Source organism: Coffea eugenioides, chromosome 6 (genome assembly GCF_003713205.1).
Source record: "Coffea eugenioides isolate CCC68of chromosome 6, Ceug_1.0, whole genome shotgun sequence".
In the NCBI taxonomy this organism is placed as follows: Eukaryota; Viridiplantae; Streptophyta; class Magnoliopsida; order Gentianales; family Rubiaceae; genus Coffea; species Coffea eugenioides.
This window is the reverse complement of record NC_040040.1, coordinates 34,796,686-34,809,391: the sequence shown is the minus strand read 5'-3', so window position 1 is coordinate 34,809,391 and position 12,706 is coordinate 34,796,686. Positions and strand designations below refer to the sequence as shown.

The 12,706-nt window shown below is 34.3% G+C and overlaps 1 protein-coding gene across 1 annotated transcript; it reads right to left on the bottom strand.

Moving 5' to 3' along the window:
* Positions 1 to 9,057: 9,057 nt before the first annotated feature.
* Positions 9,058 to 11,573, bottom strand: LOC113774105 (zinc finger MYM-type protein 1-like). The gene is made up of 2 exons (XM_027318670.1): positions 9,735 to 11,573; positions 9,058 to 9,645 (listed from the first exon to the last, which is right to left on the bottom strand). Exons 1-2 carry the CDS (start codon positions 11,571 to 11,573, stop codon positions 9,058 to 9,060), a joined length of 2,427 nt encoding a protein of 808 aa, XP_027174471.1.
* Between the last annotated feature and the right edge of the window lie 1,133 nt (positions 11,574 to 12,706).

Genomic DNA, 12,706 nt, shown 5'->3' with positions numbered 1-12,706 from the left:
AAAAAGAGCCATTAAGGAAAAAAATCTGTCCTATCTAATATATAAAATTTGTGGGTAAAACATGACGTTTCTTTTGTTTTTCTGTTCATGTCTTGTATTATCGGTAGGTTCAAAATCTACCTTTAATTATACAAAAGAAAAACAAGAGAAACATATCTTGAATAAAGCAGAGGCACAAAGATACTCGATATAAAGCAAAGCAAACCCCAATGATATCTTGAGGTATCCGTTTGATCCAAGAAAAGAATAAAGGATAAATGAAAAGCCAAAAAGGGAATCTCCAGTGACTTCATCTTTCATTTCCTTCTTATCACTTTAATTATACGTTTCCCTTTTCAGATTTATTAGGGTGATTAGAGTTGATCTGTCTGGTCTTTCGGGAACAAACTCAAAATGTTAGTTAATGATTAAAAAGGGCATGCACCATTTAGTAACTAATAGCTTGAAAGCTGCAATTCTGGGAACCAGATGATATATCATATTTCTTGTTTTCGTCTTAATCATGGTTTGGAACTTCCAGTTTTGTTATGGACAGAATAATGTTTGACATTTGCAACCAAATTTGTGAATACAGCTTTGGGGTGGAAAAGAATATGATGTATGCCAATAAATAATTGCTTATTTTGCTGTTAGAATATGGGAATCAGAATTTTACTACTGCATTCCTTATTTCTGCTTCCTTCTTTCATTTATATCTTGGAAGACATATAAGTTCTCTCCCAAGATGAAAATAAAAAAAAAATTGAAAGACATATAATTCTATCTTTTAGAAACTCATACAGTGATTTAAAAATTTGAAGGATAACAGAATTTTGGAGTTCAGAGTTGTATTTCATTAGCCTTTTAGTTTCATTTCTCATGTATGATTTGTGCAACTAGACTTATAAAATTCAAATTCCATTTCACTGCAGGAAAAATGGTGGCATTACTAATGTTTTCATTTATGTTCATTTTTTTCTATTAACTGTTGTTGGGTTAAGTGACAAGAAATTTGATACTCTTTTAAGTTTCGTCTTGGGCTCCACATCTTGTGAATGAAAAAAATACCGTTGAGAGAGTTTCTTCTGTCGAGCTTGTGTTTTATCCCACAAACAAAAAAAAAATGATTAGTGGGATAAAATTCAAATCCAACACCCTATAAAAGGGATTCGGCACTACACATTTTCGGATTAATCACAAGTCCAATGCAATCAAAATTTTTTTTATTTATATATATATGCTTTTTTGTCATCCACAAATGATGCCTAAGTTGTGAGGACATTAAGAAATCAGCCTCATAATCCTCTATATAAGGACTATCCATTTGCGTCTGGGTCCAATTATATTTTATGTAGCTGGCGGCCTGGACTAGATTGTGGGCTTTTCTTCAACTGTAACAGTAGCCATATTTTCATTGGGCAAGGATGAATGTGGGCTTAAATGTTAGCTTTGAATAGGGTCCTTGACAGATTGATCAACTTTTTCAGACCACGACCAATAAAACATTGGGCCCCCGCGGGGTATCTCGAGCGGTCTGCTCCCCCTCCTTAGCGTATGGCGATCTTTCTGGCTTGTCCAAGATTCGAGTCCCGTTGTTAACATGTTTGGTGTGGAGTGGGGCCTCCTCTCCCGGACCGTAGGGGATTAGTTGGACCCCGTAAGGAATGACCCGGACACCCATGTGTCGAAAAAAAAAAAAAGACCAATAAAACATTGGAAAGAATGAACTACTTGTTTTAAAAGAAATACGTACTCTTAAAATGGCATGAATTAAGATTTGTTCGCGCTAACGGAAAACAAATCTAGAGGCATAAGAAATCAAAGAAACTAGTAGATCCAAGAGACCGAATATGACGTTACAATTATTCTTTCTTTTTTTTTTTTAATTATTTAGTGTAATATTAATTTTTTTTTTGGCAAAGCTCTGTACATGGAGAAGGAATGCGAATCCAAAATTTTATATTAATAAATAAAAATATACAAGGTTTGAAAGGGGTATAAGCCTAATCTCCAATACATATCAAGGAAACCGTAGATAAGGAGAACTGGTCCTCTAAATTGAATACCTATGAGAAAAAAAAAAAGAAAAAAAAAATTGAATACCTAATGTGAGTGACTGATATAGGGGGGTTTGCTATCCGTCAAGATTAATAATGTCCTTTATACACAACTGAAGATCCTCTAACAAAGTTATAGTTTCAGCCATAAGGCTTGTTTGAAAACCATAAAAGGTTGGCAAAGCATGTATAAGATCACCCCCACCTGAAGCACTGGTGTTACCTAGGGAGGAACCATCAATGTTCAGTTTAACAAAAGGAAATGATAGTAACGCCCAACCTATAACCAAAAAAGAAGTATGTTTCGGTAGTCTAAGACATGGAAGAATTCCCTTCAATTGGAAAAAATTTATCTTCTGGTTTTTTTCCGAATAAACGGCCAAGCATAACCAATAGACTGCAAGAGGCCAAGAACTTTAGGCTAATTGCTTAGATTATAGGTAAAAAAAATAAACATCCGCCAAATGCACCTCTGACACGGGGTTGTTCTGGTTCTATACGTGCCGTGCTGACTCAGCACGGCCTCAAAATTAAATTTCGCAGAAGTCAGAAAAATGTCAGCCTGTGCAGCTTCTGTCAGTCCGGCCGTGCTGACTGTGCACGGCCCGGACTGACTAAAGACTGACAGATACTGCTTTTGTCAGTCGGGGCCGTGCACAATCAGCACGGCCCCTTTAAAAAAAATTAAGCACGAGATTTCTCCTTGCCATTTCCAATTTGGCTCGCAGCAGCATCTGAGGACTACATATGCCAATAATGCAAAGTAAAGAAATGATAAACTAATGGGCCCTGATTGGAGTTAATTGTGAAGCCGTTTATACATATTAATATATTAATATATTATGTATTATACAAATATTTATATAATGAAATGTACAATAAATATTACAATATTTATAAATAATATTAATGTATATTATATATATATTAAATATTTATATATTAAATAATTATTTATTTATTTATTTATATATATTATAAAAATTTTATTTATTTAAAAAATATTTTTATATATTTATAATATATTTATATAAATATTATATATCATATAAATTATATTAATATACATAATATTAATTTTACATTTATACATAATATTAATACATTTTTGCATTTATATTAATTATATTAATACATTTACACATAATATTAATATATATTTATAATATATTAATTTATACATTTATATAATATTCATTTATAAATTATGCATTTATAATAATATACACTTATACATTTATAAATATATTTATATTATGTATTATATACTCCCTCTGTCCCAGAAAGTGTGTCGTATTTCGGGAATTGCAATTATTATCAATAGTGCAAGACTTTTAGATGATTTGCTTTTGAGTTCCGACAATACCACCTTGACTTTTAATGTATTCTATATGGTTGAATGATAAAAGGCCCACAAGTTGTGATAAGACATGTGGGGCCCAAAAGATTGAAATGTCTCCACATTACTTTAGAAGAAAGTGCCATGCACGGGTGTTATTTGCATTTCACGTGGGAGCCACGAACTATTAAGTGCATGTTGGTATTTGGTAAGTGAGAGGAAATGTGTCACATTGGGCCCACTAAAAGATAAGAAAAGGCTGTCACATTGAAGGGTATGGAGTGGAAATGTGCGAAAGTTTTCATTGCCAAATTTAGTAAGTGACAATTATTTTGGGACAGATAAAAAAGGAAAGTATGACACTATCAATGGGACGGAGGGAGTATAATATAATACATTTATATATTTTTATATAAATATATAAATACATTTATTTATAAATATTTATAAATGTATTATAAAACAATATTATATATAAATATATAATATATAATTTTCAATAATACATAAAATTGTGTTGAAATATCAACAATGCATATTCGGTCAACATTCAAATTCAAAAAATAATTTCAATATTGATAGACCGTACAATTGTCTGTAGCTAGCACCACGATCCCATTTGTGTCATGAGCAGTCGAAGACTAGGGATTCTAAACGGCTTCACAATTAACTCCAATCAGGGCCCCATTAGTTTATCATTTCTTTACTTTGCATTATTGGCATATGTAGTCCTCAGATGCTGCTGCGAGCCAAATTGGAAATGGCAAGGAGAAATCTCGTGCTTAATTTTTTTTAAAAGGGGCCGTGCTGACTGTGCATGGCCCCGACTGACAAAAGCAGTATCTGTCAGTCTTTAGTCAGTCCGGGCCGTGCACAGTCAGCACGGCGGGATTGACACAAGCTGCACAGGCTGACATTTTTCTGACTTCTGCGAAATTTAATTTTGAGACTGTGCTGAGTCAGCACGGCACGTATAGAACCAGAACAACCCCGTGTCAGAGGTGCATTTGGCGGATATTTTTTTTTTTTACCTATAATCTAAGCAATTTGCCAGAACTTTATGACTAATTTGTTCCTTTTGTAATCACCGAGTTCTCGAAAAGAAAGCTTCTTTCTAGCTTTCCATAATTCTCAACAGATCAACAGAGGAATAATTTAAGCAAACTCACATTTCACTGAGGTACCTAAAGAGTGCCTCCTCCAACATTGTAGCTTGAGCAAGAGATCCTCATCCAAAAGAGATGCAATCCAAGTAGCAGTTCAAAATTCTGCCAAACAAAAGATGCAACTTTGCAACATGGTTTGCATCGCGGTCGTTGTTGCAGTTGTTTCACATCGGTTACGACATACCAGTTACAAATCGGGTGATAAATATGTTATAACATATAAGAGTTGCTAAAAATTGAACAAACATTATCAATCTAATCTAATAAATTATATACTTAATAATATATATAAAAAGTGCCAAAATGCATCATGCAAATTTGCAAATATCCAAATATCAAATCTAAAATAATAAGAATAAAAATTGAGAAAATAATTTGAAGATAATGGGTTTGTTTGGATATGAATTTATTTGAATGATTTATTTGAGATAATTACTGTAACACTTTTTATGATGTGATGTATGTACGATAAAAAGGTGATTGAAATTTGTGAAACAAATTATTTTTTCAAAATCATCTCAATCCATATGACATTTGTGCCTAGAACTTGAACTTAAGATTAGCAGTCCAATCTCCTCATATCTTGGGCCAAACTTAGACTTCAGTAACAATGCACAAGATTACGACTAATAGATTGGGCCAAAGCTCATTGGTCCTATGAATTTTTTTTTTTTTAAATTTTAGCCATTTTTTACTCTTTTTTGCTTCACTGGACAAACCCAACCCACATTTTTTTATTTCATTTTTTTCTCTTTTCTGTTTTGTTGCGGGAACAAAGCAGATGCCTCTCATCCTGATTTAGTTTATATTGCAAAGTACCGTCATAATATTTGCTAATTATGAAATGGACCACAGCACCAACCACCCCTCATGCTGGTGGATTCTACCTTGCTCATCCTCTCCCAAACTTATGTCTTTGTAACTTCCACTTATTTGCTTTCTTCCCTTCTATTGCCACCCATGCAATCTGTCCACTTTCAATCTAGGCTTCTGCCCTCACCATCGCTATTACCTTAACCATGTAAATTTCTACTCTCTCTTCCCCCAACTCCTTTACCCTTCACCCATCATAAGTTGTTCCACCTCTATTCTGTAATACAAGGCTAGAAGCTAGAGATAATTTAAGACAACTTGTCCACCTAATTAGCTTTCTCTGAAATAGGAAAAAAAATGAAAACGTAGCTCTATTCACTTTTGTTGGTTCTGATTTGTGAGTTGAATCAGCAAGGATTCCCCGATTTTTGTCGCAATACAACTCTGAGTATGGTCAATTATCAACCTTGGCCACCAAGAGAGTTTTAAAACTCTATTTGGGTGTAGGTTAAGGAATCAAATCTTTTGACCTGCATTCGGTTTTTTTGGAGATTTCATCAGCGAATGCGTAGACACCCATCGATGGTGGTTCGGTCCCTCCGAATTCTCCTTGCACTTTCTCCCCCCTTAGTAGGAGTAGGTCTAAAATAGATTTCATCGTATCCAAAAAAAAAAGGTCAATTATCATCCCAATTTATCGATCTCGTACCAGCCTCTCCTTTCTTGGTTATGATTCGTTGGAGTCAACTCAATGTTGTACCAGCCTAACCTATCTTGGTTATGACTCGTTGGAGTCAACTCAATGTTGTACCAGCCTAACCTATCTTGGTTATGACTCGTTGGAGTCAACTCAATGTTGGCCAATATGGCGAACCATGCTTTGCAATGTAAGGGAAAAAACGATTTGATATATCTTCACACTTGCAAAATAAGCATTTAGAAGGAAGCTTAGAGCCAAACTACATTAATATGTTAGGAAACAGTAGTAAAGTTGTTATACAGCCTTTACATGAAGATTGAAATTGTAAGAGAAAAGAGTTCTCTTAGATGGCCATCCAGGCGGAATAGAAAGACAACCTTAGCCCCATTGGCATTTCACTGATACTAGCTTGACAAAGAACAATAAGACGGACCTACTTGAAGCTGGGTACGGGATGTAGGTTGTTTAATCAAGAGGGCTATGCAGGTAATACCGAGACTCGTCTTTGATTAACCGGTCCACAAAAAGCATTCGATGATATAGTTGCTTACCGTAGACTAGAGGGTAAGGTGACGAGTCCAAATTAGTTTGCGTGATATCAATGAATTCCTTGAAAGTTGAATCTGGTTTAGGGCAGAAGAGACAATAAAAACTCCCTCTGACGAAGGACACCATAATAAGATATCCCGCCACTCTGTGTTACGAACTTGAAGTTTGCATCTTCTCGTTCATAATATAAATCGTCAATAGTATCATCCGGATAAGGCAACTCAGAGCTCTAGAACCCAACCAATTTTCAAATCAAACCCAACTAATCGCAACGGATCTTCTGTCCTACACCTTGTGCCACTCTCTGTCCTACTTTTTATTATATTGTTATTTCTCCTTCACAAACATCATGTTTAAATTCTTTTTTATTTTCTTAAGATCCAATAACTATTAATTGAGTAAAAAATAAATACAACAGCTTCAAAAAAGTAAAATATAATAGAAATTAAAAAATATAGCAGAAAATTCATAAAAAATCTCATTTTTTATGCATTTTGATTTTTTGAGTTTGTTAAATTTTGTGTATTACTCAATTAACAGTTATTGGATCTTAAAGAAATAAAAAAGAATTTAAACATGATGTTTGTGAAGGAGAAATAACAATATAATAAAAAGTGTGACAGAGAGTGGCACATGGTGTGGGACAGAAGATCCGTTGCACCCAACTAATTCTAAAATCAAAACACAACTAATTTTCAAACCAAAAAGAACTTTGCCTATCTCAAAGTAGTAGTTGAGTATTTTCTTCCACCAAAGTATGAACATGTAATATTTGTTTTGAAGCTCTTGAGATTCAAGACTTGAAATTGTAGTGACACGATTTAATTTAGTAGCATACTTAGCAATCATAAATCGAGCCCAAAGGCTGGAGAAAGTACAAAAATTTTACTATAATTTAGTACCAAAAGCTGTCAAAATATCTTCTAAAGGAGAAACCTAAGCATCCGTAGGATAACACAAATTATGCCATCTTATCTAGTACCCTATTATCCTTGTCCTCAAAGTCACCCGATTAAAATTTTGCCATAATACGCTCGAACTGGTTTAAATCATGCTTCGCTGGTTCCGTTATAGCAAATATGCATATCAGTGTAGCTTATAAAACATGCTTGTTTAAGATCATATGACCTCCAATAAATAGTTGTTGGAATTTAGAGCATAAACCACTAGACAACATTTAGGTCTTGTTTAATAATTTAATTTAGCACTTATATTTAATGGGTTTAGATCTTAACATGTTTAGATGCATTTCATAATAAAAAATAGAACATTTAAATTAGTTAAGTGACATTGATTTTTTGGATAAAAAGTGTTTTATTTTATTTTATTTTATTTTTAGTTCGCAAAATGATAGTTAGCTATTTTTATTGAATTAGGTTCATCTTTTTTTAAAAAATAATCGACAAAAAAAATGTTTTTTGCATTCAATTTATGAAAAAAGGAAAATTCTCACAAAAATTTATTTTTAATCTTTTCAAATTCAATTTCTTCCAAATAAAATGAAATTTTTGTAAGGCAATTTCAATTAGGAATTAACATTTTGTTTACCCTAAATTTGTTTTGAAAAACAAAAAATAAAAACAGGAAAAACAAGATAGGTGGAAGGCATGCATAGTAGCTAAATGGGATAGGTAAGCATTAGCTACGTGGTTTTGGCATTTTGCACAACACATGCAAGAGGCTAGGTGGCAAGACAGGTGTAGGAAGATGAGGAAAAATCTGAAACAAGCAAGAAAGAAAAAGAAAGCTTCGGGCAGTAGGGGAAAGAGAAGAAAAGAAAGAAAGGAAAAAGGTGTTTTTGCGGTTGAGAGGGAAGAAAGCTTGGGGGCAGGGAAAGAAAAGAAAAACCAAGAGAGGGAAGAGAGCTTTGAGGGGGAAAGAAAAAAAAATGGAGAGAATGAAACAAGGGAGAATCTGGGGAGAATAAGCAAGAGAGGAGAGCAAAAGAGAGAAAAGAAAGAACGAAAAACAGAAGGAAAAGGGAGCTTGGGGAGAGGAAGGAAAAACGGGAGAAACTTCGGCAAAAGAGAAAGAAAGGAACAAGAAATAGAAGAGGAAGAGAGATTTCTGGGGGGAAAGCAAGAAAGAGAGAGAGGCTGCGGAAGAGGTAGAGGGAAACTGGGGAAAGAAGAAAAAGGGAAGGAAGGAAGCTTCGGGTAGGAGAGGAAGAAAAGAAGAAAAAAAGGAAAAAAGAAGAAAAAGGAAAAAGGAGAAAACAAGGAAAAGAGAGGAGGAGGGGAAGATCTGGGGATGATCAGGGAGGAAAACTGAAAAGAAAAACGAAAGGAAAAAGCAAGAGAGAACAGGGACGGAGCCAGAAATTTATTTTTGGGGGGGCTGAAGTGTATTAAAAAATTTTTTTTGTGACGAAATAAATATATTTAATAAGTAAAATTTAGAATCAATAATTATAAAAATAATAAAAACATATAATTATACATACCCCAAAATTTGTTATTGATTAACACTTGAAGTATTGGTAGTTGTTGCACTCGAATAACGAAGAGGAGGCAATTGCATTCTGCGAGTCTTCATCCGTTGAAAACGCTGCAATATTTGCTCATTTTCAATTGTTGCAAAAATATCCTTCTCGATGTATACAACCAGACAGTCATTCATCCACTCGTCTCCCATTTTGTTGCGCAAATCAGTCTTGACAATATTCATTGCAGAAAATACTCTTTCAACAGAAGCAGTCGCAACTGGTAGAACTAATGCCAACTGGATCAGACGATAAACCAATGGAAAAACTGTATTTTTACCAGTTTTAACCATTTGTTGAGCAAGACTTCCCAAATCTCCAACTTCTGAAAATTGAGGATCGCGTTGCACATTATAAATATAATTTCGAAGTTGAGACTCAAGATATAAATAATCGTTACTTGAGAAGTCTTCAGGATATAAATCAGCAAGACGGAGTAGTTTCTGCACATTGAATTGAGAGAAAGAACTTTTTGGATCAAGACATGCTATGCAACTAAGCAATTCCGTGCTAACTTCCGAGAAACGATTATTCATCTCTTGTATAATTAAATCAACAACCTGACATCACAACAATAATAAAATTAATAACTAAGAAAATCTGCTAACAAGTAACAAATGTAATGAAATAATAATTTCAAAAATAATACCTCACAAAAAATTTCCACGCGATAATGATGAAAATTAGTGATGGTTTGACCTCTGCGACTGCGCCTGGCATTGCCACGGATTGCTATACTGTCTTCCATATCAATCACGGGAATCATATTCAACTCACAAAAATTGTTGACTTCATCTAAAATTATTTGCCATCCCTCTTCCCTAAAGTCTTGCAATTGAGATTTCATAGTATCAATCAAACTCATGGCTTGGACAATATTTTGATCCCTTTGTTGCAAAACAAGTGACAAGTCATTTGTGATTCCCAATAAATACTTCATCAGGTGCAATGCAAAAACAAACTCATAATCATTCATTCTATCAATCAAACCCCTGGCCATACCTCTATTGTCAGAAGTGGTGGCATCATCTTGTATATTTCCCAATATTCCAATCACCGAAGCCCACATAGAGGATAGACGAAGTAATGTTAGATAGTGTGATCCCCAACGAGTATCCCCTGGTCTTGCTAAACTAGTTTCTTGATTTTTGCCTTTTCCACTAATAATATCTCCACTGTCTAAAAGTGTAACAATCTTATCATGTTCTATTTGTCTTAATTGATCTCTCCTTTTACATGATGCTCCAGTTAAATTGACAATCATAGAGACATAGACAAAGAATTCACTGACAATGATATTTCCCTTAGCAACAGCAACAATAACTAACTGGAGTTGGTGAGCAAAACAGTGATTATACATCGCATAGGGATTTTCTTGTAATATAAGGGCCTTCAAACCATTGAACTCACCTCGCATATTTGAAGCTCCATCATATCCTTGACCTCTCAATTTGGATAATGATAATCCGTGTTGCGCGAATAAAGAATCAATTGCATCTTTCAAACAAAGAGATGTGGTGTCAGACACATGTACAATTGCAAGGAAACGTTCAATCACACGCCCTTCTTTGTTCACATATCTCAAAACAACTCCCATTTGCTCTTTCACTGAACTGTCTCGAGACTCATCAACTATTAGGGAAAAATAATTGTCTCCAATATCATTGATTATAACACTTGTGATCTCTGAGGCACAAGCATGTGCCAGATCTTTTTGAATCATTGGAGAAGTTAGTTGATTATTTGCAGGAGCATTTTGATTTACAACCTCAAAAATCTCAGTATTTCGCTGGCTATACCACTCAAACAATTCAAGAAAATTGCCTCTATTTGAAGAACTAGTTGACTCATCATTTCCACGAAAAGCCAATCCTTGCTTCAAAAGAAAGCGGGTCACATCCAGAGCAGCAGTTAAACGGGTGCGATATGCAATATCTATTTCGCGCCCACAAGATCGTAGCACATTTGACACACTATGCCTTTGATCTTGAAAACTTTCAAACTGTATTCTAGCATCATTATGGCAACTATTCACAGCTCCAATATGTTCATTAAATCTTTCCATTGCCTTTTTCCAATTATTGAATCCCGTTTTTGTAAAGGCATCCTCTGCATATCGACCTCCCTTATTTTGTGTTTTGAAAAGAAAGCACCAAAAGCAAAACGCCGCATCTTTCGATATGCTATACTCTAACCATACAAACTTTTGATACCAACTATCTTGGAAACTTCTATGTTGTTTACCAAATGATGTTTTTGGATACATATGGCCAATCGGTTGGCAAGGTCCCCTAGTCAAATACTCTCTTCGGACATGGTCTCGAAGAGAAATATCAAATTTCTCAACTGATTTTCGTAATCCCGGATCACTAACAATATCATTTAAATTCAATTCCACACAAGATTGATTTTGAACTGGTTCACTAATATTAGGCTCATTTGAAGATTCACCACTACGGACTCGTTTAGGTTTAAAGAATCTCTCCATTTTCTGTCACAATTAAATAATTGTGGTTAAATTCAATAAAATTATGCAATTCAATAATCAATTAATTTAAAATTCATATAAATAATTCTTTAATTTAATAATAAATTCATATTACTTATATTTCTCAATTTATAAAATTCATTATATAAAATTATCAAAAAGTTAAAATAAGGTACAACTAAATACCCATATAATCTCTAATTCAATCTCATAAAATTTTGAATTTATATTTACATTCAAAATTTCTAATTCACATAATTAATTCTTAAAATTTCAAATATAAAACTAACAAAATTTTAAAAACTAAATACAACCTAAAATCTATACAATTTCTAAACTAATTTCTAATTTAAATTTAATATCATTAAATTTTTTAATGTAATCTTTCAAATTCTTAAATTACATTAACATAAACTAAATAAAAATTAATCTTAATCAAATTAATATCAAGATACTCAAAATTCAAAAATAATTTAAACATATAATTAACAAAAATATAAAGATGAATATTGTAATTTAAACCAAAAAACTAACCTAAAAGATTTATGTGAATGGAATGGTGGAGAGTTGGAGTCTTGGACCCTTGAATTGAAGGCTTGAAGCAGGATGGTAGAATCTCAACTGAAGCTTCTTGGAGTTCTTGGAGCCTGGCGTCTTCTTCTTGGAGTTGGAGTCTTGTTTGCCCTTTGGCACTGGCGGCGTGCTTTTGCATCAGATGAAGCCTTAGGGCTTCATCTGATGTATTTTTTTTTCCCCTCATTATACAAAACGACGTCGTTCCACTAAAAGTGAAACGACGTCGTTTTGTATTTAGAGGGCAAAAAAAAAAATTCAAAATGAAATGGGTCATCTTCTTCCTCAGCAGTCAGCACGGCAGCGGCTTTCCAGCTCTTCTTCACTTCCTCTGCAGCATTCATGGAGCCATGGAGGATGGTAGATCTGGATCACCGTGGGGGGGCTGGGCTGGGCTGGGCTGGCCGCCGGAATCCCCTATATATAGGGGGTTTTCCGGCGGCTTGGGGGGGGGCTTAAGCCCCCACCAGCCCCCTCTTAAATCCGTGGCTGAGAGAGAAGACCGAGGGAAAAGAAAAAAGGGAAGAAGAAAAAGAATTCTGGCAGCGACAAGGCTGATC

Excerpts from the sequence above, each read along its gene's own strand:
- LOC113774105 (XM_027318670.1), bottom strand. The coding sequence starts at position 11,573 with ATGGAGAGATTCTTTAAACCTAAACGAGTCCGTAGTGGTGAATCTTCA. Across the intron at positions 9,646-9,734 it reads GCGTGGAAATTTTTTGTGAG|GTTGTTGATTTAATTATACA; the intron begins GTATTATTTTTG and ends TTGTGATGTCAG.